This window comes from Prionailurus viverrinus, chromosome B2 (genome assembly GCF_022837055.1).
Source record: "Prionailurus viverrinus isolate Anna chromosome B2, UM_Priviv_1.0, whole genome shotgun sequence".
NCBI classification, from domain to species: Eukaryota; Metazoa; Chordata; class Mammalia; order Carnivora; family Felidae; genus Prionailurus; species Prionailurus viverrinus.
This window is the reverse complement of record NC_062565.1, coordinates 45413681-45439288: the sequence shown is the minus strand read 5'-3', so window position 1 is coordinate 45439288 and position 25608 is coordinate 45413681. Positions and strand designations below refer to the sequence as shown.

At 42.4% G+C, this 25608-nt stretch overlaps 1 protein-coding gene across 4 annotated transcripts in view; it reads right to left on the bottom strand.

The window, feature by feature from the left end:
- Window positions 1-24643, bottom strand: part of ADGRF2 (adhesion G protein-coupled receptor F2) — a 45378-nt gene extending 20735 nt beyond the window's left edge. For 3 of the 4 annotated variants that reach the window (XR_007152541.1, XM_047860817.1, XM_047860820.1), the window contains exons 1-6: window positions 24459-24643; window positions 15742-15918; window positions 9015-9115; window positions 3940-3979; window positions 3084-3235; window positions 408-641 (exon numbers count right to left, since the gene is read on the bottom strand). Coding sequence is in view for 3 of the 4 variants with exons in the window: in XM_047860817.1 (XP_047716773.1) it covers window positions 408-641; window positions 3084-3235; window positions 3940-3979; window positions 9015-9086 (498 nt within the window). In the remaining variant the exon portion in view is untranslated. The remainder of the gene's footprint in view (window positions 1-407; window positions 642-3083; window positions 3236-3939; window positions 3980-9014; window positions 9116-15741; window positions 15919-24458) is intronic. The other variant, XM_047860818.1, reaches the window with a different exon arrangement.
- Window positions 24644-25608: the final 965 nt, after the last annotated feature.

Genomic DNA, 25608 nt, shown 5'->3' with positions numbered 1-25608 from the left:
CATATGTATGGCTGTTTTCTTTGCATTCAGTCATTTTCTATTTTAGCAATCTGTTATTCTGACTCAAAAATAAAAGTAAGAAAAGTCTCTGCAAGAACCAGAATGGTTCTTAGAGGTTTCCAGTAGTTAAAATACACATTGGAAAGCTTATTCCGGTATCTGATCCAGTACCCAATAAGTGCTATCTCTAAATGCTTACTGATGGAGCATGTTCACTTTTCTATGTCTTTTGTTCCTTGTTCAGTGAACATTTATTGAGCATTTATTGAACCCTTATTGTTATGCTACGCATTACAGATACTGATGTGAAAGAGGTGGTCCTCGGACCCCAAAAGCCCACCGAATATTCCAATCAACCTGCATTCCTTTCCACTGAGGTATCATTCTGCCAAATCAAGGCTACTCACCTTCATCTTCGCCACGTCAACATCTGTCAATAACACCGTGGATATGTTGTGTAAGAGCTGCACAATGACAGCGATGTTTCCCGGGATCCGGGGAGACTGCCGAATGTTCCTGATTACACAGGACAAATCCTTCGGACACGTTTGCATCAGCCTGTCTGTGATGGTCTCAGGCTTTCTGGCATACTCATCTACTTTTGTATTTCCTCCTAGTGGTTGGATCGAATATAAATTTGTCTAAGAAATGGCAAAAAGAAAGTTTTGATTATGTTACTTTTGTTTTGAAAATAAAAGCACCTTTACTAAAAGTGAGGACAGCCTTATCACACAATTGTGTATCGCAGCGTGTTTTTCAATTTCACATCTTCAAAGTCACATCTGCTGTGGAATAACTTGCCCAATACCAAGGCACACGGACAGAAAATGAAAGTCCCAGCTTGCCAGCTGCCTGCTCCTTAATCCCCTCCCTCCAGAGAGTAAATGTTATCTTTAGCATACCACTTCAGACCCCTCCTGTGTCTCTATATCGTATATATGTCCTGTGCACGTAGATACATTTCTAGTGTCATTTAAGCTTATTTTTACTATTCCTGAGGGGCAGAGCATGAGGCACGAGCGTATTTTAAAAAATGGAAATTCTGAACTAGATTTAGATGAATCAACTGACACCAAGGCAAAAGAATGACTGAACATAATGATCAACAGTATCGCCTACAGATTCAGCCTCTGGGGCCCACACTTCTGTGTAGGAGTGGCAAACATGGCCCCCGACTGGCTGCCTGTTTTTTGTAAATAAAGTTTTATTGGGACCCAGTCTGCTCATTTGTTTAAGTATTGTCTATGGCGGCTTTCATGCCACAATGGCAGGGTCAAATACTCGCAATAGAGACCCCATGACCCACAAGGACTAAAATATTAACTGTCTGGCCCTTGACATAAAAAAAAAAGAAAAACAAAAAACTGCCAGCCCTTACTTCAAAGGACCCCTTTCCGGCCTCCTCTAGCCTGGCCCTTCACAAGACAAAAAGTCTGCATGGGCCTAGAGGATACGCCTACTCAGAACTCATGTCCCTGCATCAAAGTCCCTGCTTAGCAACCCCAAGTCCACTTCCAGGGCCTGCATGGCCCTCCATCCAACAGCATAGACATCCCCTGGGAACTTCTTAGAAATGCTACCAAGGATGGACCAAGCCACCGGGGTGCTAGCCGCTAGGCCCGACAGGTGGCACAGGGACCTCTGTTTCCAGGGTTATGAACAGGTGGCCTTGGCTTTCCACCACCCTACAGGTGCAGGACGGAATCTGGGATGAAAGGTCAGCAGAATATATTCTACTTAGTGGTCTGTAAGCTTGATTGAAAGCATTTAGATATTAAAGTGTGTGGTACGTGGCTTTCTGTGAGTATCTTTGCAAAGGTCCCTCAAATTAGGGGTGGGCCGGTGACAGACACCCTGGAGAGGGCAGCCTTTGAAGTCTGCTCAGGGACTTCAGGTGAAGAATCCACTGGCACTCCCCGTGGCCACCTGCAAAACCACTGAAGGGGGATGTTCCTAGATGCTAAAGCATTGGCTCCTCTGAAGGAATCAGGAGCTGCACTTCAGAAAAGGTAAAGCCTCTAGGAGAAAAAGAGTACAAAAGGGACACCTGGGTGGCTCAGTCTATTAAGGGTCCGACTTCAGCTCAGGTCTGATCTCACCATTTGTGAGTTTGAGCCCCGGGTCAGGCTCTGTGCTGACGGCTCAGAGCCTGGAGCCTGCTTTGGATTCTGTGTCTCCCTCTGTCTGTCTCTCTCTCTCCCTCTCTCAAAAATAAATAAACATTTAAAAAAAATTTAAAAAACAAGAAAGAAGAGGAGTAAATGAAACACAAAGAGAACAGAAAGTATTTGTCCTGATTTTATCAAACATGTGATTTTTTAAAATGTGTAATTACTTAAGTATACATGGAAATGTGCTCATTTGTTTGATGACGAAGTCCTTCCCTTTAGGTCAGCTTGCTTCTCATGCTTTACTGAGCACAGAAATCACCTGAGGTGATTGATACCATGAAAATTCAGATTCAACAGATCTGGGATGGGGTCTGAATTCTGCATATCTAAAAGTTCTCAGGGTTGCCCGTGCTTCCGGTCAGCGAAAGCTATGTTAAATATCACAGCTCCTGTGATTAAAAAGCTAAAAGCTGGGGTGCCTGGTGGCTCAGTCGGTTAAGCATCCGACTTCGGCTCAGGTCATGATCTCACGGTTCGTGAATTCGAGCCCCACATCGGGCTCTGCACTGACAGTGCAGAGCCTGCTTGGGATTCTCTCTCCCTCTCTCTCTGCCCCCTTCCGACTTGCACTTTCTCTATCTCAACATAAATAAATAAAAATATTTTAAAAAGCTATGAGCAAAGATGGAGAAGTAGGCCATGATCCTTCCAGAAAGCCCTTCTAGCTCTGACCTCAGGATCAGGTTTCTTTTTGTCATGAAGCGTGTGGGAGACCAGAGCACAAACTTTTAGATGCCCACAGTTAGGATCTCCCTCCTTGTGCAGGGAGAGAAGATGAGCGTGTGTTTATGTATTCACGTACAAACACACTCGCCTACCAGCCCTGCCTTGTGCTCTCCCTCTCTCTTATTGACCATGCAATGCATTGCTAATGTGGGGACTCCACTCTGTGTGCGAGAGAAAGGATATTACCTCAAAGATGTTGAAGGCATTAAGAGTCTGACAGGTTTCAGTGATCTTGTGCCATTTCTTCTGCCTGCATAAAAACCCCATATTTCCCTGCGAGTCTGGAGGGCAAGGTTGACTGCAGTGGGAATTGTCCACACAGACGCCATCACACACACCTGGGGAAATAAAAGGTATCACCATCAGATGGAGAGGCTGGGGCTCTGGGCTGCACGGGACAATCACCAAGACGTCAGCACAGCGAGGGCACGTAAACCCTGTGGACATCGGGTGTGTTTTCTTTGCAAAGTGGGGGAAGATGGAAATAGATCAGTGATTGTCATATTATTTCGGTGGCAAACACCTATTGCTTCCAACAAAACATTATCCAGAACTCACACATATAAAGCAGATAAAAGTGGAACTATCCCAGTTGAAGTGAGAAGCAAGAGCCCGTGTTCAGTTCACTAGGTCTGTCACACTCCACAGGAACCCGCTGGACACGTCCTGTAACCCCTCCAGCTTCCCAGAACACAGTATGGAAGCCACTGCGCTCGATGTTCTTGGAGAAAGCTCCCAGCTCCGGAATGAGTATGTTATCAACGAATTCTCACAGACCTGTTCCTAGCCACTGCTCCCATCTGAGTTGGCTCAATTGAAAGAGTTTATGGCAAAGAACTCTCAGGCCAGGATGGAGCAGAAGGTGCTGAGAGGAGAGGGGAGCAGGGGTCAAAAGTACAATTTAATAGGAGAAAGATAAACAATCCACATGCCAGCCATCCAGGCGTCCCGTCTGCCATGCCAATAAACAGAGGGCTGAGCCTGGCTATTACAATAATAAACATAAAAACTTCCATTTGATTACTAACCGCTGCCGACATACCTTGTGGCCTGGGAGACATCTCCTTGCTTTTGTTAGCAACCTAGAAAGGGAAAATCAAAATACACATGAAAATTCATTATTGATATGCCAGCCCAATGATTCATTCTAGTCACAGACTAACAGCCACATCGGACTCAGCTCTGATGCCAAGATGCCTCCAAAAGCTGAGACCATGAAGTAAGTCCCCAATGGCCCCATGCCTCATCAGCCTGGATGGCTTTCTCTCCCACTGCTACTCAGCAGGAGCAGTCTGGCAAGAAGGATCAACATTCTATCCAAGAAATGCACCAGGAGCAGAGGTGAGCTTACGTGGAGATTAATGAAGGTTAGGCTGTAGAATTCCTTGTGTGTATGGGCCCCTTCCAAGCACTGAAAGAGGGTTTAGCAATGTGTTCACATGATCGTGTATTTTATTAAAATTTCAAAAGCAAAATAGCTTAACCACCATCTGTTCAGACCATTATTTTTTGCCACTTCACCTTTCCTTACTTCACACTCTCCCTCATTCTGGATAGCACTAGAGAATCTGGAGAAGTAGAAGTTGAGTTGGGGATACATCTAGTTTGAATTTAATAGCATGTATTTATGTAATTTGCAGTCATCAGCACATTACAAGGAGGACATCAACATATAAATGGTATTTACTTTAAGAGTAGTTACAATCAGGGGCGCCTGGGTGGCGCAGTCGGTTAAGCGTCCGACTTCAGCCAGGTCACGATCTCGCGGTCCGTGAGTTCGAGCCCCGCGTCGGGCTCTGGGCTGATGGCTCAGAGCCTGGAGCCTGTTTCTGATTCTGTGTCTCCCTCTCTCTCTGCCCCTCCCCCGTTCATGCTCTGTCTCTCTCTGTCCCAAAAATAAATAAACATTGAAAAAAAAAAAAAAAAGAGTAGTTACAATCAGTCACAGAACAAGAAAATTCTAAGTGTTCTGGACACTTTGCAGGTCATATATGAAAGAAACTCGTTAGATGTTTTCCCAAAGCTGACAAAAATCTTACATATTTACATGGCGTTACTAATAATGAAACAAGAAGCTGAAAGATATTCTTCTAAACTAGCAATAATAAAAAACAAATTGAATCAGCAATGCTAGAGAGAAAACTGAATAATTTTTCTATTTTCTCTCTAGAAAAAATATTACAAAATTATTGGCATGCAAATATGCAGCTAAAAATGTAGAGACAAAAATGTGGGCAGTTCATTAATTAAAATATTGCTATTTTACTGGACTTATTACTGAATAATGCTGAGTAATTACCGAATCTAATTCTCTTCGGCATTTCTAAATTTGAAATTTGTTGCAATCACTTTCCTAAGTAGATTCTCACTTTACCCTCAATCTTGTATTTGCATTTTGTATTCTTTTTCTTTAAAAAAAATGTTTTTAATTTTATTTTGAGAGAGAGGGCAGGAGGGGCAGAGACAGACAGACAGAGAGAGAGAAAAATCCCAAGCCGGCTCCACACTGTCAGCACACAGCCAGACTCAGGGCTCAGTCTCACAAACTGTGAGATCATGACGTGAGACGAAATCAAGAGTCAGACACTTAAGCAACTGAGCCATCCAGGAACCCCTGTATTCTTCTCCTTTTGCAGAACTCTCTTCACATCTGGCTTCCCCCTATCCTGAGCGTTTCCCACCCCTCCTGATTAAAAACCCTTCTCTAGCCCACCCATTCATCAGACTAGACCCCTCACTGAGCAGCAGTATCATATTGTGGTCGAAGGGTATACTCTTGGAGCAGACCGCCTGGGTCCAAATCCCAACACCACTACCTGAGACCTTGAAAAAGTTCGTCTCTCTGGGCCTCAGGGTCCTCATCGATAAAGCAGGGTGAGAATGATACTATTAGAATTGTGTGATACCTCAGAGCACTTTAATGAAGAATAAATGAGATCAGCTATGGAAAACACTTAGAATGGGGCCTGGAATATCGTAAGTGGTACTTAAGATTTAGCTCCTGTTACTATTCTCTGACTATGAACTTACTGTCTATTACATACAGAGCTCAAGTTCGTCCCTTCCAAGAAGTCTTTCCAGTTTCAAATGGTACATCCTTCCCTCTCTGTCTTCTGTAGGATTTGTTGTCTACACCACTATACCTCTCATTCAATGCTTCACATATACTCACCTTCCTGCCTTTGACTCTTTAATCATTTTTATATATGCATATTATCTCATTTAAATTGTATGTTCCTTAGGAACAAAATCCATGGATGGATGTTGTATTGTGTTTTTTATACCCCCCTAAGATGCTAGTTCTGTGTCTTGTACATATATGTGTATATACACATTAGCTTGTATGTATATACTGGCATACATGTGCGTGTGTGTGTACACGGAGAGAGAGAGAGAGAGAGAGAGAGAGAGAGAGACTGAAACTTCCTGTGTTTGTACCAGAAGTTTGCTCTCTAGTGGCTGGGAAGAGCCATGGTCCAATTCTCCAACTTGCATTCCAAGATCTAAACCACTGGGGAAGGAATTAGAAATTCAGTGACTCAACTGTGTGACTAACATGTAGAGGTCATGTCCCTCTCTCCTTCACTATATTGTTTCTCTCTGTGTTATCAAGAAGCAAGCCTGACACTTCCATTTTCTCTACCAAATAAGAATTTAAGAGAATCTGAATTGAGCATTTAGGGTCTGTCTAAAGTGAAGGGTATCACTGCGGACTCGTGAGTTACAATATCCTTCAAAGCACTGAGGCAAGCTGACTTCCCATTTTACGGTCTACAGATTCAAGCCTTATTTCATACCTGGGAGACTCAAAGGCTTTTGACCCCAACAAAAATAATAAAATGGCATATTTTTTTTTAGTTTTGAAAGACCTTCTTATTTTATAAATAAACAAAGTGCATCTTTGATAGACGAGGTGATTTACACAAAACCATGCAGGGGGCTCCTCTTAGAGTTGGAACTAGAACCCAGGTCTTCTCAATCCTACAACACTGTTCTTTCCACCAAGCCATCCCATATGCATGTGGAGAGAGCAGAGGAGGATGTAGGGTGTAGGGAGGTGATGCTCTAAACTCATCCTGAGAGGGTCATGGTCTCTAATACACCACAATAAAGCACTTAAAAGTGAAATTCCAAGGGCGCTTGGCTGGCTTGGTCAGTGGAGTGTGCAACTGTTGATTCTGAGGTTGTAAGTCCAAGCCCCACGTTGGGTGTAGAAATTACTTAATAAAGCCTTTAAAAAAAAAAAGTGAATGACTCCAGATAATACTTGGCCCATTATACAGACTCCAGTGAAGTCACATTATATTGATCAGATATGTGGGCAGAAGACCGTGGCATGCTATTTACAAAGAATTCTAGAAATTCTACCTTCTTAAGTGAAAGATCTGATTTACTTCTTCCCAGTGAATTTGCCAAAGCACATCCATATATGACTCCTGGTCATTTCATTTCTAGGGTGGCATCCAATATGAGCCACTTGAGCTTCAGATGTCCTCAATCTTCAGGAGCGCCTGGGTGGCTCAGGTGGTTGAGCATCCAGCTCTTGATTTCAGCTCAGGTCATGAACCCAGAGTCATGGGATTGAGCCCCGTGTCGGGCTCCTCTCTCTCTCTCTCTCTCTCTCTCTCTCTCTCTCTCTCTCTCTTTCAATCCCTCTGCCCCTCTTCTCCACTAGTGCTCTCTCTATCTACAAAAAGAAAAAAAAAAAGGTCTACAATCTTCAACATAACAGTAGGAAAAAGACCCTTTGAAAACCTGTAATCTGCTCAACCTGAAAAGCTGCCTGAGTGCGTAGACAGGTCAGGAGAGGGGTAGCACTCAGAAACTCAGCATCCAGCAACTTCTAAATTGAGAAGAAAAGGATGGAATGCTCATAACTTGATCCCCAATAACCAAGAAGACAAAGTCAAACTCCCAGGCTCTGCCTACTCTTTAAGTTCTGCCTTGTGGGAAAATATGGATGAGGAAATGAAGAAGGGGAAGAGAACCAAACTGTGGGGTCGGGATGTCTTCTGAAAGAGGTCTTTAGCCTCTCCCAGAAGCCAGACACCAGTTCAGTGCTGGGGAAAAGGGAAGTCATGGAGAAAATTCCCATCCAGTGGCACACCACTCAGAAGATAAAGTAAATATCATTTGGAAATTCCCAGAAAGAATTTCCAAAGTCATTCTTTCCTTTAAGGAGGCTTTCGCTAAGAAGGCACTTATTAAAATGGAAAGAACAGGAAACAGAATCTGAAGAAACCGGGGCCCTGGCCTTGGTCCTGTGGCTGGGTAGATATGGAACCTCAAGAAAATCACATTCCACACCATGGGCCTCAGTTTCCCTATCTGAATGTAAGAGATGGAACTCCTGTCCAGAACTTGTAGTCCAATAATAATACACTGTTCCTAAGAAGGTCAAAGTAGTCTTAGTCCTTCTCTCCCTCTCTCAATCGCTCAATGATTCTCCACACCTAGTTTGAAGTAAGTAACTGTTAAGGACATTAAAATGACTTATGGTATGAGTGAAAATATTCTAGAGAGAGTCATAAGGCTCACTGCCCCACAAAACTTACAAATAGTACACTGCTACAAACCTTACCCCAGTTAAACCTTGATTAACCATTGGCTGTCAGAGTTCCTCATTTCTCCTTCTGGCCCATCCACTGTGTTCACTATCACGATTCTCATTCTGGGTGGGACAATGCCTCATTGAGCCAGACCTATTATTCCTAGGGCCTGCCCACTAAATGCCATTAAGTATCTCCCAGTCATTGTGACATCCCTCACTGCCCCCACACTTTCAAGTGCCTCTACGGAAGTAGCACTGTCCAGTGATGAGCAATGAAAAGTCATCACCGTCAAAGGATATGAAAAAAAAAAAAAAGAGTTTATCACCCTTAAATCATTTGAGCCTCATTGCATCTCGGAAACTTGTAGAAAAAAATCAAAAGAAAAATAGTCTGAGGTTATTAGCTAAAACAGGTTTTGGTTACCCATAGCTGTAAGTTCTTCTGGCTGGACCACTATCTTCTCCCTTCACTTGAGCACAGGTAACTACGAGCTGCCTGACAGATGGGTTTTCGTTTCCATTTGCTCTCTCCCTACCGGTTCCTTCTCCCACCTCCCTTTGCTTACCTGGCATAATGTCCTGCAGGATTCTGTGGGCAAAAGAAACACTAAGCAGTAGAGCAAAAGCATGTGAGTCATCGTCTTCCACACCGTTGCCTTTCTTGCTTCTATAAAAATAAATGAAAAAGCAAAGTGTCTCCAATCTGAAGCTTTCAAAGTCTCTCACTGCAGTCAGCCCGTAAGTCTGGGTTCTGTCCTGAGTGCTGTCAACTCAGACTTCTCTGCCCCAGAGGTGGCGTCCCTGTGGCCTCCCATGGACCTCACCAGGAGGCTGCAGGTGTGAGCGGCTGGTGCCAGGAAGCACAGGCAACCTGACACCTGAGGTAGGAATCCTTCCAAAGGAAGCTGCCTGCTGGGGTGTAATGAATAATAGCCCACGTTCAGGGATCCAGAAGGATGGTTCACTCCCTGGGTTAGGCAGGCCTGAGAAACGTGTGGGTGGCTGTGGTGGAAGCTGAGTTGGGGTGCCTATGTGCAAACTCAGCCCAGAGACATCTTTCAAAGGAGAGTAAGCACCAGGCTTGGCCTATTATCTCATTCCCACCCAACTGGATTTTTGTAGGTAGGTAGCAAACTTCCCAAACTGATCTCAGACAAGTCCTGCTACTGGTATTTCTGCCAAAATTGATCTTAAAACTAAAATGATTCGTCAACACCTAGAATAGCGCTAGAAACATGGTGGTGCCCACAATATACTCATTGAGGAAAGAGAAAAGAAGAGAGGAAGGCAAGGCAGGCAAGAAACACTGATGATTTATATCTGATCTGTGCTCTATCAGATCTGATCTATATCAGATCTCTATTTTTTAATAGTAAATTTTAATAATTTTAATATTTTTCATTTTGGGTGAAATCCTCTTTGAAATGTATTTGATATTTCTTTGCTTTTAGACGGCAGGGTTCAGAAGACTTGGACGTCATCAAGAAAGGCCAGGAGCTTTTGCAATGGCTGATATTTGCTCTTTGACCATTTTTAGCCAGAAAGGAATAGCTTTTATCCCATTTGTGCATAATTCTACAGCAAATAAGGCCATTATTTTAAAGACTAGGCAAAATGTCTTTTTAGCCATATTTCCTATGTTGAAATACTAACCTAACTGAAATTCCACTGAAATCCAAAGGTTATTTACAATATTCTACATTGCCTGCTGCAGCCTCTTTCAGTGGTTTTCTAATTGTGAGGCTAACAACCAACCTATTTCTACCTATGTGCAGTCTCTTTGTTTTACTATAAATGGAATCCTGGCCTCTTGAAAAGAAAAAAAAAGTCACCATTCTGCATTTAGCTGTATTCAGATATTGCATTTCCATATATATTTTTTTTGTTTGTATTGTAAAAAATTCACATAATGGAGCGACTAGGTGGCTCAGTCAGCTAAGCGTCCAACTCTTGATTTCAGCTCAGGTCATGATCTCATGGTTCGTGAGGTTGAGCCCCACGTCGGGCTCTGAGCTGACAATGTGGATGCTGCTTGAGGTTCTCTGTCTCCCTCTGTCTCTGCCCCTCCCCTGCTCACTCCCTATCTCTCTCTCTCTCTCTCAAAAATAAATAGTTTTAAAAAATTCACATAATAAACAATGTTGTGATATAAAAAGAAAAAAAAAAAGGCTTTCTGCTGAAGGTCCCTAGTTCTTTAAGCACAAGGATTATGTTGTTGCTCATCAGTTTTAAGTATATTTAGTTGCAACCCACATGGGCATACAATTTCAAATAAATTTCAGCCACATTGGGGGCGCCTGGGTGGCTCAGTCGGTTGAGCTTCCAACTTCGGCCCAGGTCACGATCTCACCGTCTGTGAGTTCAAGCCCTGCATCGGGCTCTGTGCTGACAGCTCGGAGCCTGGAGCCTGCTTCGGATTCTGTGTCTCCCTCTCTCTCTCTCTGCCCCTCACCCACTCATGCTCTGTCTCTCTCTGTCTCAAAAATAAAATAAAACATTAAAAAAAAATTTTTTTTTTAAATTTCAGCCATGTTGGCATCCTTTTTTTCCAAGTCTTCCAAATGGATAACAATTCAGTATGAAAATCATCAGTCTTACCACAATGATCACCAATGCAGTTACTGCTTTGGGTAAAACCGTCAAAATTTTTAAAAAAATTAAAAGCCACTGATGAATTTGTTAACATAATTTTCATAAAATCAGAACAGGAGTCCATGTTTTTCTGATTTACACAAATTTAATTTCATTTTTTTTAATGTTCATTTTATTTTTGAGAGAGAGTGAGACAGAGCATGAACATGCAAGAGGCAGAGACAGAGGGAAACACAGAAATGGAAGCAGACTCCAGTCTCCAAGCTGTCAGCACAGAGCCCAATGTGGGGCTCAAAATCACGAACATCGAGATCATGTTGGACGCTTAACTGACTGAGCCATCCAGTTGCCCCTATTTTACTTCATTTTAAATAGGCTCGAATCACATGCTTGGGGTACCTGGGTGGCTCAGATGGTTAAGCGTCCAACTTCAGCTCAGGTCATGATCTCACAGTTCGTGAGTTCGAGCCCCACATCAGGCTCTATGCTGACAGCTCAGAGCCTGGTGCCTAGAGCCTGCTTCAGATTCTGTGTCTCATTCTCTCTCTGCCCCTCCCCGACTTGTGCTCTGTCTCCCACTGTCTTTCAAAAATAAATAAATGTAAAAAACAAGAAAAGAAAAGAATCGCATGCTTTACTAACTGAGCCAGTCAGGTGCCCCTTCATTGGTTTTATATTAAAATTCTCATTATACAGAACGTTTTCTCTTTAACTAAAACTACTTTTTAAAAAGATTTAAAGAATGATAGAAGACAACAAACTTTCACTGTTCTGCCCAAACACTCAAATAGATTCTTTTTTAAGGGCTGGGAAGAAGTTGAATACCTAGATAAGTTCAACAAAACAATATGAAAACTACTGTTTGCTTAAAATGTTAAGGTGTTATATTGAAAAAAGATCCTTATTTTAGGGTCCCATTGTTTTAAATTTTAAACATAGCTGTTTTAATTTTATCAATATGCATTTTGATTATTAATAAAATTATTTTTATGCATGGCAAAATGAGCACTTTGTGCTATATGTGGTAATGCCCTTCACAGACCTTACAGTATGGACTTTTTTGATAGTTATTCTGCTATTAAAATTTTGGAGCCCATGGGGCGCCTGGGTGGCGCAGTCGGTTAAGCGTCCGACTTCAGCCAGGTCACGATCTCGCGGTCCGTGAGCTCGAGCCCCGCATCAGGCTCTGGGCTGACGGCTCGGAGCCTGGAGCCTGTTTCCGATTCTGTGTCTCCCTCTCTCTCTGCCCCTCCCCCGTTCATGCTCTGTCTCTCTCTGTCCCAAAAATAAATAAAAAAACGTTGAAAAAAAATTAAAAAAAAAAACAAATTTTGGAGCCCAGAATTTTCTAACAACTTCTTTGCTATCCGGGACTAGCTTGTCATGGAAGGACTGGAGACCACAACTCTGGAATGCTATCTTTGCCCAAGTTTCAACAACAGTGGAACTCTAAGTACATTCTGAACTTTTTCTTAAGTCTTTTACTTAGAAGAAACAGTTTCTAAAGTTGGCTTTTTTGGCATTTTGCTTAAACACAGCTCTTTAAGTAAAGTGGACTTCAATAAAATCAATTTTCTTCCAGACTTGTTGATATTAAGCCATAGTCATTAGCTCTTTTTCCAATCCTGTGAAAGCAAAAAGTTTGAAAGAAGACAAAAGTATAGGGGCAAAACAGCAGCAAGAATCCAATCTTTGGACCCCCACCGCCTCCCACCTTCTTCCGATTTCCTTCTGAAAAGTTTTTGGTTTCTAATGGTTCAGACCTCCTTCCACCAGCTCAGCCTCACACCTTTCTGAAATGCAAGGTGGGGGGGGGGGGGGGGGGGGGGAGGTTGGGAATGTAACTCTTCCCTCTAAAACAAATGTTTGTAAATGTTACTTTTCGTGTAGCCCAAGCCAAACAATTTGCTACAGACATTGACCTCAGAGGAGGCTTATCTCTCAAGAACATACAACCTGAAAAAACAGTCATCTCATGCGATTCACACCAAAAAAAAAAAAAAAAGGCAATTACATCAGCACTGACATTTCACAAGGTAAAACGTGCCAAATACAAAATGTTACTTTTTTTTTTTTATTGTTTAGTTAAGAAACCACTTCCCTTCTCCTTTATAAAGGAGGAGGAGGAGAACAGTAAAGGTACTGGTAACTTGGCTAGATCTGCAAAGAGATAGTATTTCCAAAACATCCAAACTAGAAGATGTTTTCCCATTCTCTGCTGTCTGCTTTCGAAATCTGAAAAAGGTGCCTAAGATGTTTAATGTATGTGTTTATTCAACAGACAGAAAATGAGCTCCTCATTTGCAAGCAATGTCCTAACAGCTCGAAATTAAACAACCACAAAGATAACTTCTTTCCCTGTCTCCTCACTACCTTGGGGAAGCCACAGGCTAATGAGGCTTCTGAAACATCTCCAAGGGTTTGGGAACTTGGATGGGCTTTGTTCCCAGAAGTCCTGCAGACTCTAGGAGTCAAAGCTAGTCAAACAGGCATGACAGCAAGGATTCCAAAGTTCCAAATTTCACAAAAAGATTCTCATCTTTGCTAACAATTTAATTTCGAAATATCTCTTCCTATCTCTATGTCAAATTCCTCCAGCCCAAAGCCACGCGTTGACTGGCAACAGGCACAGGTCACTAATGAAAGACAAAGCAGGCAGGAAGAGCAGGTGAGCTGCACGCTGGGACATGTTCTCTGTGTGGCTCCATCAGAAACAAACATTTGCTTAATTTAAACGCACACACATCAGCGAGGGAGACCAGAGCTATTTTATAATAGCTTGATTAGGGAGTAACAAATCTTGATTAGGAAAAAACAAAGGTATACTGGAATACGAATCGTGGCAATCACGAACAAAAGGAAACAGAAGTCCAGACAGGACTTTATCAGCCACTCAGGAGTATTTCAATCACCAGCTGTCAGCTGACAGTCTGCAGCTATTACTTGCATAATTAGGTTTTGCAGTGAGTTGCTGAGGCTTCCAGTGAGATCTGCAAAATGCTGTCAAAGCTCCCAAACAGCCTGGGAATACACTTCAGATGATCTCAGGGGTGGATGATCCCATTGCGTCTGTCATTTAGCCATCCCACTGTCTTACCTCCTAGTCACTCACCAATCCCACCCGTCCTGCCTGAATCAGACATCACAGAAGGGAAGAGGAGAATAAAACAGTCACTGTCTGTTTACTCTGTGTCTGGCACTATGTCTGCCTTGACTCTTTTATTATTACTATTATTATTTTATTTATTTTTGAGAGAGAGCGTGCACGCACAGCAGAGAGAAAGGGAGACAGAGAATCTCAAACAGGCTCCAAGCTGTCAGCACAGAGCCCTACACGGGGTTCAAACCCAGAGACTGGGAGATCATGACCTGAGCCGAAATCAAGAGCCTAACACCCAACCGACTGAGCTACCAAGGTGCCACTGCATTAATTCTTTTAATGTCATCAAGTAGTTCTGTGACATTGAAGTGACTTCATGTTTTTACAAAAGTAAGGGGCTAAAAGTTGACCCTGCCTAACCTCACAGGTACTAAATGGCACACTTGGGATTTGAACCCAGGTCTGTGATTTTTTTTTTTTTTTTTTTTTTTGGTATGTCATATGGCTTTTCTTTTTTTTTTTTTTTTTAATTTTTTTTTTAATTTTTTTTTCAACGTTTTTTATTTATTTTTTTTGGGGGGGGGGACAGAGAGAGACAGAGCATGAACGGGGGAGGGGCAGAGAGAGAGGGAGACACAGAATCGGAAACAGGCTCCAGGCTCTGAGCCATCAGCCCAGAGCCTGACGCGGGGCTCGAACTCACGGACCGCGAGATCGTGACCTGGCTGAAGTCGGACGCTTAACCGACTGCACCACCCAGGTGTCCCTCATATGGCTTTTCTAATAGAAGAAAGAGTTGATCTTTGTATGGGGTTAATTCTCTCAGAACATTTTCACAGGTAACTTTCATCTTGCCATCATAAAATTTTATGAGCTAGGCAGAGAAGTTATCATTTTCCTTTTTATCAAAGAAGAAATTGTCCAGATACCAAGTAGCTTCCCCACAGTGGCACCCCAAGTTATTGGAAGACCCTGACTCTTTTCACCCCAATCCAGGCTCTTTTAACTACATCATTCTGTCCTTTCCTCCTTCTTGTCATGAAGATATAAAAAGGCTGACCATCATCTCTAGCAAAAATAATAATAATAAATTGATTGATTAATTGATTGATTAGATAGACAGATAGATAAATGAGAGAGATCTAGGTTTAAATGACCTTAAATAAACTTAAAAATTAAATAGAATTGCCTTCAGAATTCCTTCTGTGCTTTTCCTGAGTCATGTCCCATGCTGTGCCCAAATGCTCAGGCTCTTGCTTTCAGCTGCAGTCTAGAAGCTCCCTCCTTGGACAAAACTCCTCACTCTGAAGCAACCTTTCTCACATCAAGGCCCTCTTTCCTAGGTCTTAAGAAATTCATTTGACTGACAAGAGGAACAGTTAACCAATCAGATAAGCTGACTCCCAGTGAAGTGAAAATGAATACCAGTGGTGATGTGATTTAGTCATCCCAGGTAAGTATACATTTTAACAGGGTTTTTCTAGAGGTAACCTCTCCCACAGGAGGAAATAAAGGCAGGGACCCAGGTCAGTAGGCCAGATTCTTGGGAGTAAGGATGGCTCTCCATGCCCCAAACCACACCCACAGAGCTACATACTCACATGTTTAGATGAGCCCTCAGGTTTCTCCTGAAACCCAATTTTTTTTAAAACTTTAAATCATTTTCATTGGTTTCCCCAAACCTTGGCCAGCTTCTCTAAACCTTTTTTGAACTGGCTGCTTTCCTCCTTAGGCATGTAGGTTTCAAGCAGTGCTAAGTAATGGATGATTACTCATACCTGAAAGATAAATAGTAAACAGGGATGAAGGTGTGCAGAGGGCATCGATGTCAGGCACTTGGTATAGGTGTGCCCTGAGAATCAGCTCCCTCATGAGTCACCACAAAACCAAGGAGAGGATTTATCTAATAGTCAGAGGCTGCCAGGATGAGTTAAAGAGATCATACAAGTATACAAAATGTGGAAAGGAATGCTGAAAAGCCTGGTAAACCCAAATCATTGTAGGACTACAACACTTCTGGGACCCTAGCATATAGAAAGAGCTGGTAAGGCAAAAAGCATGGTGTGCAAATTTGCTGATGGCACTTGTACATACAGTAGCAGAAAAAAGAATATGGGAACAGTATCAATGTCAAACAACAATGAAGGGGATAGGAAAGTATGATAAATCTGTATAAAGGCAAGTATAATATTTTGTCAAAACACTGGAAGGACACCAAAGTATTAGCAACTACCAAAAAAAATGATCGAATAATTTTCCACATACTCCATTCTTTATTTTCCACAACTAATTAGATTTATAATTGGGGAAAAATAAACTCTTTAGCATTGTGGCAGAAAGAGCATGAAGTAGGTTGAAAGTCAGAAGATCTGTGTTCTTCCTCCAATTCTGTCATGATTCATGTTCTGAAATTTGGCAAGATCTTGAACTTCTCTGAGCCTCATTTCTTCATTCTTTCAGAAAACATTTATCTTGGGTCTGTTTCATGCAAATAAACTTGAGGATCCAGAGACAGTTATGAAGGAAGACAAACAAGACAAGGTCTTTGGTAATCGGAAGTCTAACTACAGAAGATGGAAAATATAAAGGGTATACATTAATGCTGTAAGTATTCCCTCTGAGGTCTACAAAATATACTTTACAAACCTATGGCAAAAAGTCATAAGCTCTCCCTCCAGGGACTTTGGGGAGCATCACAAACAAGGTGGCATTTGGTGTGGATCTTGCCAGGAGGTGAGGAAGAACAGTATTCCAGACAGAGAAATAGTAGGTCCAAAGCAGGAAGCATGAAACAGCCAGGCATGTTCAGAGATGACTGGGAAGGTCACAAAGTTGAAACAACAGGTGTGTGATGGAAAAGCGATATATGTAGCTCATTAGCTCTGATGCTCTGATGCCAAAATGAGGTGGGTTATGTGCCACAGGAAAGCAATGGGATTCTTCCATGGACAATGAGGAACCATCAAATCTTTTAGTGACAGCATCAGAAGTCATTTAAGAAAATTATTCTACCAACAGTGTAGAGGGTAGGAAAGAAGGCAGAGATGAGGGCCAGGAAGCCAGTGGGGAGGCCGTTCCTTAATCCAGGAGACCAATCATAAAGCCAGGACCATGGCAATGGCATTCGGATGGATTCAAAAAGAACCCAATGACCAAAAGAGCAAGAAGAAGGGATGAAGAAGTGACTACTACTAAAACTTAGGTTTAGAAGAGTAAGCAAAAGTTTAGGAAAGAAAGCATTCGTGAAAAAGGTAGTAGAGAAAAACGTGAGGTGGATGTTTCTAGACTAAGCATCCGGGTGGGTTGGGGTGACCTTAATCAAGAGAGGAAGTACAGAAGGAGAAGCAAGTCTGGAAGACAAGAGAAACAAAAGAGACAGCTGAGCTAATATTCAGGTAGTACATACCTGGAAAAATATGTCTCAAGAGTTATGTATTTCCATTAATGTGAATTTGCTCCCAAAGCACTTCTATCAGCTTTCAGCTTTCAGGAGTCGTCAGCATTTTTTTCTATAAAAGCCACACCACTGTCATGGCTGTGGACGACATGGAGCCATAAATGCTTTATCCTTCTGCAAAAGCCTCCCAGAGCTGTATCATCACAAGAGTGAAGGCTCAGAAGTGAACAAGCCCAGCATAAAAGCACATAATAACTAATTGTTATAAAACAACTCTTAGATGGTTAAAAAGCATAAGTCTCATCACCTAAGAATGATTTCTGAACTATGGGTGTCAATAAAAGCATTAAATTTGAATTTTGTACAATATAAACCCTCATAATTATGCTCCTTGGTGAGTAGTAATTCCATTTTCTTTTCACAAAATGAGAATATTAAAGTGAGAAATTAAAAAAAAAATTTTTTTTAACGTTTATTTATTTTTGAGACAGAGAGAGAGACAGAGCGTGAATGGGGGAGGGGCAGAGAGAAAGGGAGACACGGAATCGGAAGCAGGCTCCAGGCTCTGAGCCATCAGCCCAGAGCCCAACGCGGGGCTCGAACTCACAGACCGCGAGATGGTGACCTGAGCTGAAGTCAGAGGCTTAACCGACTGAGCCACCCAGGCGCCCCCTAAAGTGAGAAATTTTAAAGAGCATTCTTACTCTGATCAACATGGTAGTGGAGGGATTAAAAATGTGGATTTCTTGACTCAGTGCCTTAATAATTACATTAAAATATGCACACTCATTCAACCAGAGATATTTTTCATTAGATCACAGGTTGGAGTTTTAGATTATTTTTTTTATTTACTTATTTTTGAATGGTTTTATTTCTTTTTGAGAGAGAGGGAGGGAGGGAGAGAGAGGGAGAGGGAGACAGGATGTGAGTGGGGAGGGGCAGAGAGAGAGGGAGACACAGCATCTGAAGCAGGCTCCAGGCTCCGAGCTGTCAGCACAGACCTTGAACTCCTGAACTGCAAGAACCTGAGCTGAAGTTGGCACTTAACCGACTGAGCCACCCGGGAGCCCCTCTGATTACTATTTCAAACTGAAAATAGTTATTTCAGATGAAAAACGTCCGTGCTTTTATTTGGTGCTCTTTACATGTCTCACGTTTGACATTTGGTACCCTCTCATTTATATTACATATATTTGAAAGTAATTATCTAGGGGCGCCTGGGTGGCTCAGTCGGTTAAGCGTCCGACTTCGGCTCAGGTCATGATCTCGCGGTCCGTGAGTTCGAGCCCTGAGTAGGGCTCTGTGCTGACAGCTCAGAGCCTGGAGCCTGCTTCGGATTCTGTGTCTCCCTCTCGCTGACCCTCCTCAGTTCATGCCCTGTCTCTCCCTGTCTCAAAAATAAGTAAACGTTAAAATAAATAAATAAATAAATAAATAATAAATTAAAAAAAGAAAGTAACTATCTATAACTCATATGTATGGAAGAGTCATGAATTATTCTTTTCTAACATAAATAGAAAAAGAAAAATGTCCTTGAGTAGATCTTCAAAAACTATAAAACAGTAAAACAGTTAAAAAAAAAAAAAAACACAAAACACTAAGAAACCTGAAAGGGTATTTCCATCCTGTTTAGTTCTACATATTGGACAAAAAAATCTTTCTGGGGCACCTGCGTGGCTCAGTTGGTTAAGCGTCCAACTTCAGCTCAGGTCATGATCTCACAGTTCATGATTTCCAGCCCCGCATCGGGTCTATACTGACAGCCTAGAGCCTGCTTCAGGTTCTATGTCTCCTTTTCTCCCTGTCCCTACCCCACTCACACTGTGTCTTTCTCTCTCTCTTAAAAATAAACATTAAAAAATTTTTTTAAAAATCCTTCCACTTTTGGTTCCTTACATTTTACTTTCTTTCTTGTGTTACATGCCTTTTCTCTATATTCACTTCATTTCTTGCTGGAATGTATCTTTTTAAACTTCCTTTTTTTTTTTTTTTTAAGTTTATTTATTTATGTTGAGAGAGAGAGAGAGAGCGAGCCAGCAGGGGAGGGGCAGAGAGATGGAGAGAGAGAACCCAAGCAGGCTCTGGGCTGTCAGCACAGAGCCCACCGTGGGGCTCAAACCCACAAAGTGTGAGATCACGACCTGAGCCAAAATCAAGAGTCTGACATTCAACCGATTGAGTCACCCCGGCACCCCTTTTTAAATTTCCTTTGATGAAGATGTCTGCATTGCAAACTCTGTTAAACTTTGAATGTCTAAAAATATTCTTACTTTATTCTCATTTTGGATGATTCAATGAATGTAATGATCAAAGCATCAGTGTTTCCTTTTTTTAAATGTTTATTTACTTTTGACAGCGGGGAGAGGGAGGGGCAGAGAGAGAGGAAGACAGAGGATCTGAAATGGGCTCAGTGCTGACAGTCCAACGTGGGGCTTAGGCTCACAAACTTCGAGATCATAACCTTAGCCGAAGTCAGATGCTTAACCAACTGAGCCATCCAGGAGCCCTAAGGCAGCAGTGTTTCTATTCAAAGGGTGATTTGTTTCTAATTTGGTTCTTGGACAGAAAGAGACTTGCACCAAGTAAGTTTTGAAATGGCTTTCATGGAGGAGATCCCACAAGAAGGACAGCAGGCAAAAAGAACCAAGGCACAGGGAGCTCATGTGAATGAGGCAGAGCGTCTCAGGCATAGCCAGCATTTTGGAGGAAAGCAAGATCTTCTGGATAAATCCATCGGGGAGGAGTCAGCACTTTCTATATTTAGAACAAGCACACCATGACCGTGATGACCATGTGTAGCAGGCACACAGTTAGCAGTCATGAAACCAGGTTGGCACGGGGGTAACTATGTTTTGCACTACAATTGAATGTAAACAGCACTGGAGCCCTATTTGAACCAATGATGGAAAATTTGCCCATACAAGATCAACTCATTGATTTTCAGTTTAAACTAGGTCTCTTTTGAGCAATTCAACATTTGCTCCTTCTTTTCCTCTTCCTTTCTCCCCAGGGATGATATTCTAGCATCAGAAGAGAGGCATGCAAGGCTAAGCCTCCAGCCATGCTACTTTCTGCTGCTCTGGACAATCACAGCTGGTCTTTGGGCCTTGGTGTTCAGCCTGCACATCTGTGCCCCACTCTTTTCTCTGGCAGCCAGGTCCACAGAGATCACACTGATTATTTTCTCAATGTTCAAAAACTACCCAGATCAGGTCCGGTCTTTGCAACTTCCCAGGGACACAGGGAACTGCTCCTCTCTCTCCCTGCTCTGATTCAGAACACAATCTTTCTCTCCCCTAAGGTCCAGTTCTTGCTCGAAGAAGCCCAGTCTTCTTTTCGGAATCAGCTGGAAGCAGGACTCCATTCAGCCATTTTGCATTGGCTTTGTGCATCTCCTGCTTTCCTTCATCAGTTATTCTCCCTCCCCAACCCCCACGCCCCAGAGCACAGAGACTCCCTGGACATTGGCAACCCAGTTCCCCTGGAGGTGACAGGACCTTCCATGGGTACTCAGGGGCAAGGGGCACTAAATGCTGAGATACCCAGCATTAGGGGCCGTCACAAAATATCTGCACGACAAAGCTTGCACAGAAGTGATGGTGCCACTCTCTTTCCAGCTATGAGACAATCCAAGACTGCTTAAGACTTTCAAAATTCTTGCCAGACTCTTCAAGAGGGAACCCCTTCAAAGACAAGGCTGAGATAGAAATTGCTGCAAGACAATTGCAGGGGGAGGGGTGACTCAGAGACTGCTAACCAATTTAGAGAATTTCTATATGGAAACATGAAATCTTAAAGACCAGATGTGTTCTGGGGGAAAATGTATGCTTGCCACAACTGGAACATTGTGCCCAAGATGGGGCCTTTAATGGTATTTACTCATACACGTTGTCTAATGCATAGTAACTTATAAGGCCTGCTTTGATATGGACAGACTTTTCATTTTGTTGTTAAATAGATTTAATTTGTACTTTCCTATACAAAACTCTCAAAAGAACAGAATCATTCTCCATCATTCCATTCTTTTAAAACAATGACATATAATTTGAAAAATACCAACAATAGGAAATAATGACTTTGACTTCTCGACAGTCAGGTGTTCTTGAATGTAGCCTTTCAGAACTCAATGTGCATTTCTTTTGGAGGAATACACTGGACCCCTATTATGATTATTGTTATTAATAATTTGCCTAGCCGTCCCCACAGCACTCACATATGTCTGGAAACTGCTTATGTCATTCATGTTTACTGTTCATGCAGCCATTTTGAAGATGGGCCAGGCCAGAGCTGAGCCTGTCTGGGCCAATCAGTCCTCACCCCAGGGACTTTCAGGCTTCGATAGGAGGAAGGGAATGGGAGCCACTCATTTCTAGAGAAGCTGAAAAAGAAAGCCACCCATAGCAGTAATTTCTGACTTTGGTTGCACATTCCCAAAAGAACTTTTTAAAAAATTGCCAATTTCTAGACTCCAGTCTAGACCCATTGAATCAGAACTTCTGGCAGTAAGGCTCAGCACTAATATTTCTCCAAAACTATTTATTTTATTTTGAATAATTTCGTTACTACTGGAAAGTTGAAAGAATTACACAGTGAACACTAATATACCCCTTCACTTAGATTACATTAATTATTAATATTCAGAATGAATGAGTTTTTAAAAACTCCCCAGCTGATACTAATATACAGAAATGAGATCACACCCCCTCCCCACCCAGCGATCTGTAATTGCGAAGAATCCAACTACAAAAAAGGACAGTACAAAATGAAGCAGATATGCCAAGAAGGAAAAAGATTTTAAAACAAGAGAGTCCTGGTAATGCTCAGAATTTTGTATTTCATGCCCTGGGTTCCACGAGATACCCTAGTATCTTTATAATAAAATCACCTTTGGGACTTAAAGTAGTATGATTTAGGAGCTTGTTCAGTGCAATCAAAAAATTCAAGAATAATATACAAAGACAGTATGATTCTACAGACTCGCCCCTAACTAAAAATGAAACCAGAGTTTATTGACTTGAGAGATCAAATACATTAAAACACATACACACATGCACGCACGGACGCACGCACACATGCACTTAAGTCATGAATTCCCGAGATAATGGGATCACAGATAATGCCACATGCTAACCTAGGGCTCTGTGGAAGAAGCCACTGGTGTTCTAAAGCAGACTGTTTTTCCACTGGTGAATTAAGTCCCGTCTTGTGCAATGCAGACACAGTACCAAAGAGGGGGAGGGGGGTGGTGGCTGTGGGAGTACCCTGCCCCAATGGTGGGAACTAAGTATTCTATCAGTGAGGTGGTTCAGAACCACCAGAACATGCTGATAATAAAAGGGAGACTGAATTTTAGCTGGTTCTATTATTTTTTTAAGACACAGTTAGAAATATTATTCTCCATAGATATTGCAACCCATTATCTCCTGGACCCAGAACCACTCCCACCCCAGACCCTGTACCTCTGCTCCCTGGTCCAATTTTAAATATTTATTTACTTTTGAGAGAGAGAGAGAGTGCAAGCAGGGGAGGGGCAGAGAGACAGGGAGACAGAGGATCCAAACTGGGCTCTGCGCTGACAGCAGAGAGCCTGATGTGGGACTCGAACCCACGAATCGCGAGATTCACAAGCTGAGCCAAAGTCAGAGGTTCAACTGACTGAGCTACCCAGGTGCCCCATTCGTGATCACGTTTTAGAAAGACCAAGCTGTCACCAGGCTTGGAGCTGTTCCTCCGCCTCCCACCCCCACCCCCCCCCCCCCAATCTCAATACATTTGAATAAGAGTTGTGGTTTGTATTACAGATGTTCATTCATTTTGCAAAAAAAACAAGGATGCTGTAACTGTATATCATGCAAATACAGGGTTTGGACTAGTGCCATTTTAAGATACTAGCCCTACAGGCATAACGTACAAGTTTTGCAGTCTTTTAAGGCTAATTATTTGCCCTGCAATGTACTTGAAATCATTTCTCTGAGCTACAAATAAGTTGATGTTTCCAAACTAGAAGAATAAAAACAAACTCTGAAAGAGATTTAACGCAGTTAACCAGAGATAGTGTGAGATGAATTCAAGCCTCACTCTTTCATCTGTGCGTTTACTGTAGAAACACACACTTTGTCAAAATTCAACGGATAGGAGTTTTTAAGCAAAACTAAACTCTCAAAATTCACATTCAAGAAATAGCGATAAAGAATCCTTCTGAAAAAGGCAGGAAGAGCTAAGCAGCCACCACAGTAATTTACAGCAGGATGTGAAAGTCAATGGAAACAGAGGGGTTTGGGCATCCCCTGCCCACTGTGGAGATTGACGCAATGCAGAAGAGCTTATGAGCTGAGAGAAATGTCCCCAAAGTTTACAGGCCTCCTGAGAAAGTCTGATCTGAGGAAAGTGAGATTCAGGATCAAATTCTCAATGCCATAGGTTAGTCGTTGGAAGTGCAGGATCCTTTTTGTAAAAAGTGTAAAAATACTCCTGTTTTCAGAGAGACTTTGAAAGCTGGTGATATCCAGTAATAAGTAAAATTATAGAGAAGACATCACAAAGGTTGATGAGGGGAAATAATGATTTAATAAACAGTGAATTCGCTTCTCTTATTTGCACTTAATCATTTTGAGGCCATTAGAAAACAAAATGATGTCTTCAAAGAATCCAATTTCCTGGACTCTGATACTTGGATGGAATCAGAGGAGCAGAGGGTAATAAAAACAAAATATTTTCCTACCGGACTGGAGCTCTTAATGAATTATGTCAAGTGCCTTCAAATGATCAAATTCCTTTTTAATACTTATTCACCGTGTATGTTATTAATTAAATCCCAAATTACAAAGCCTCTAAAGTGTAGAATCATAATGCATGGCTCATCTCTGAAATCCTCTCCAAAGGAAGTCACTGGAGGGAGAAGGAGGACGTGGGAGTACTCACTGTGGCTAGCCAACAGCAAAGTCACCGGCACATTTGCCCCACTCCGTGGCAGCTGAAGACACAGGTGTCAATGGCTCTCCTCCGTTGTATCTGGCAACAAATCAGCACGCTCCTGTACCTCTGACCAGTCAATTTAGCCCCGAATGTCGGATACTCAAGCTGAGGCATTCAGGCTGGGCCCTGCCCTAGTGCCAGCCCCAAATACAGGGGCCCCACAGCCCGACAGACGAGTCCTGCATAGGAGTAGCTCCTGCAGTGGGAGGGGCACAGTACCGGAGAATGGATGAGTCACACACTAGATGATACACTCACAGACTCTCACAATAAGCAAAGGCTTCCCTTTTTGGCAATGGATCCAGGACTACAGTGGTGGCTCAGGATCCTTCGTTCTTGACTATAGCTATTGACATCCTTACGGATCTGCCTCAGCCTGAGAATGGGGAATGGAAAACACAAGTATCTATGCCTGGAGCTCTGTCTTTGGCTGACTTTCTGGTCACTAGGGTTATGGGACTATGGGTCTCTGCTTGTTTCTGGTTGTCCCTAGATCCAGGCACAAGGTAGCACTGCAGTTCCTAACCTCTCTGTGGGTCGATGGGGTCATGCATGTTTTTGGCCATGGTGACCAGCAATTCAAAATGGTAGCCTGGGTCACCGAATGACTGTGAAAAGCAGAGGGCCTTGCTGACCTCTGATGGGCATGAGCAAAAGTTACTCCTCATTGTTCTTAGTCACTGAAATTTGGGAGTCATTTGTTACCTCAGCATAACCCAGCTTCTATTCACTGACACAAGGACCAAGGTATTTGGAAGGCAACATGGGCAGTGATGTATCTTTCTAACTTCAAAACACTCTAATTTTTTTCTCTTTTTCAGCATTCATGGTCTTTCTAGCTCTCCCAATCTTATGTTTCAAAAACCACACTTATGTTTGTTTACGGAGTAGCATTTTTCAAAACCCTAAGAAGTTGTTATAGTGTTGTGGAGACATCCCTTATTTTTAATCCCAGCAGCAAAGTCACCGGCACATTTGCCCCATGTTTGCTTCCTGGCTAGTTCTTGATCTTCTAGGGCGTGGCAAGAGATTTGAGAATCCCCTTTGAGGCTGAAATCCACTCGAGTCCACCCATTGAATGGGAAAATCCAGCATT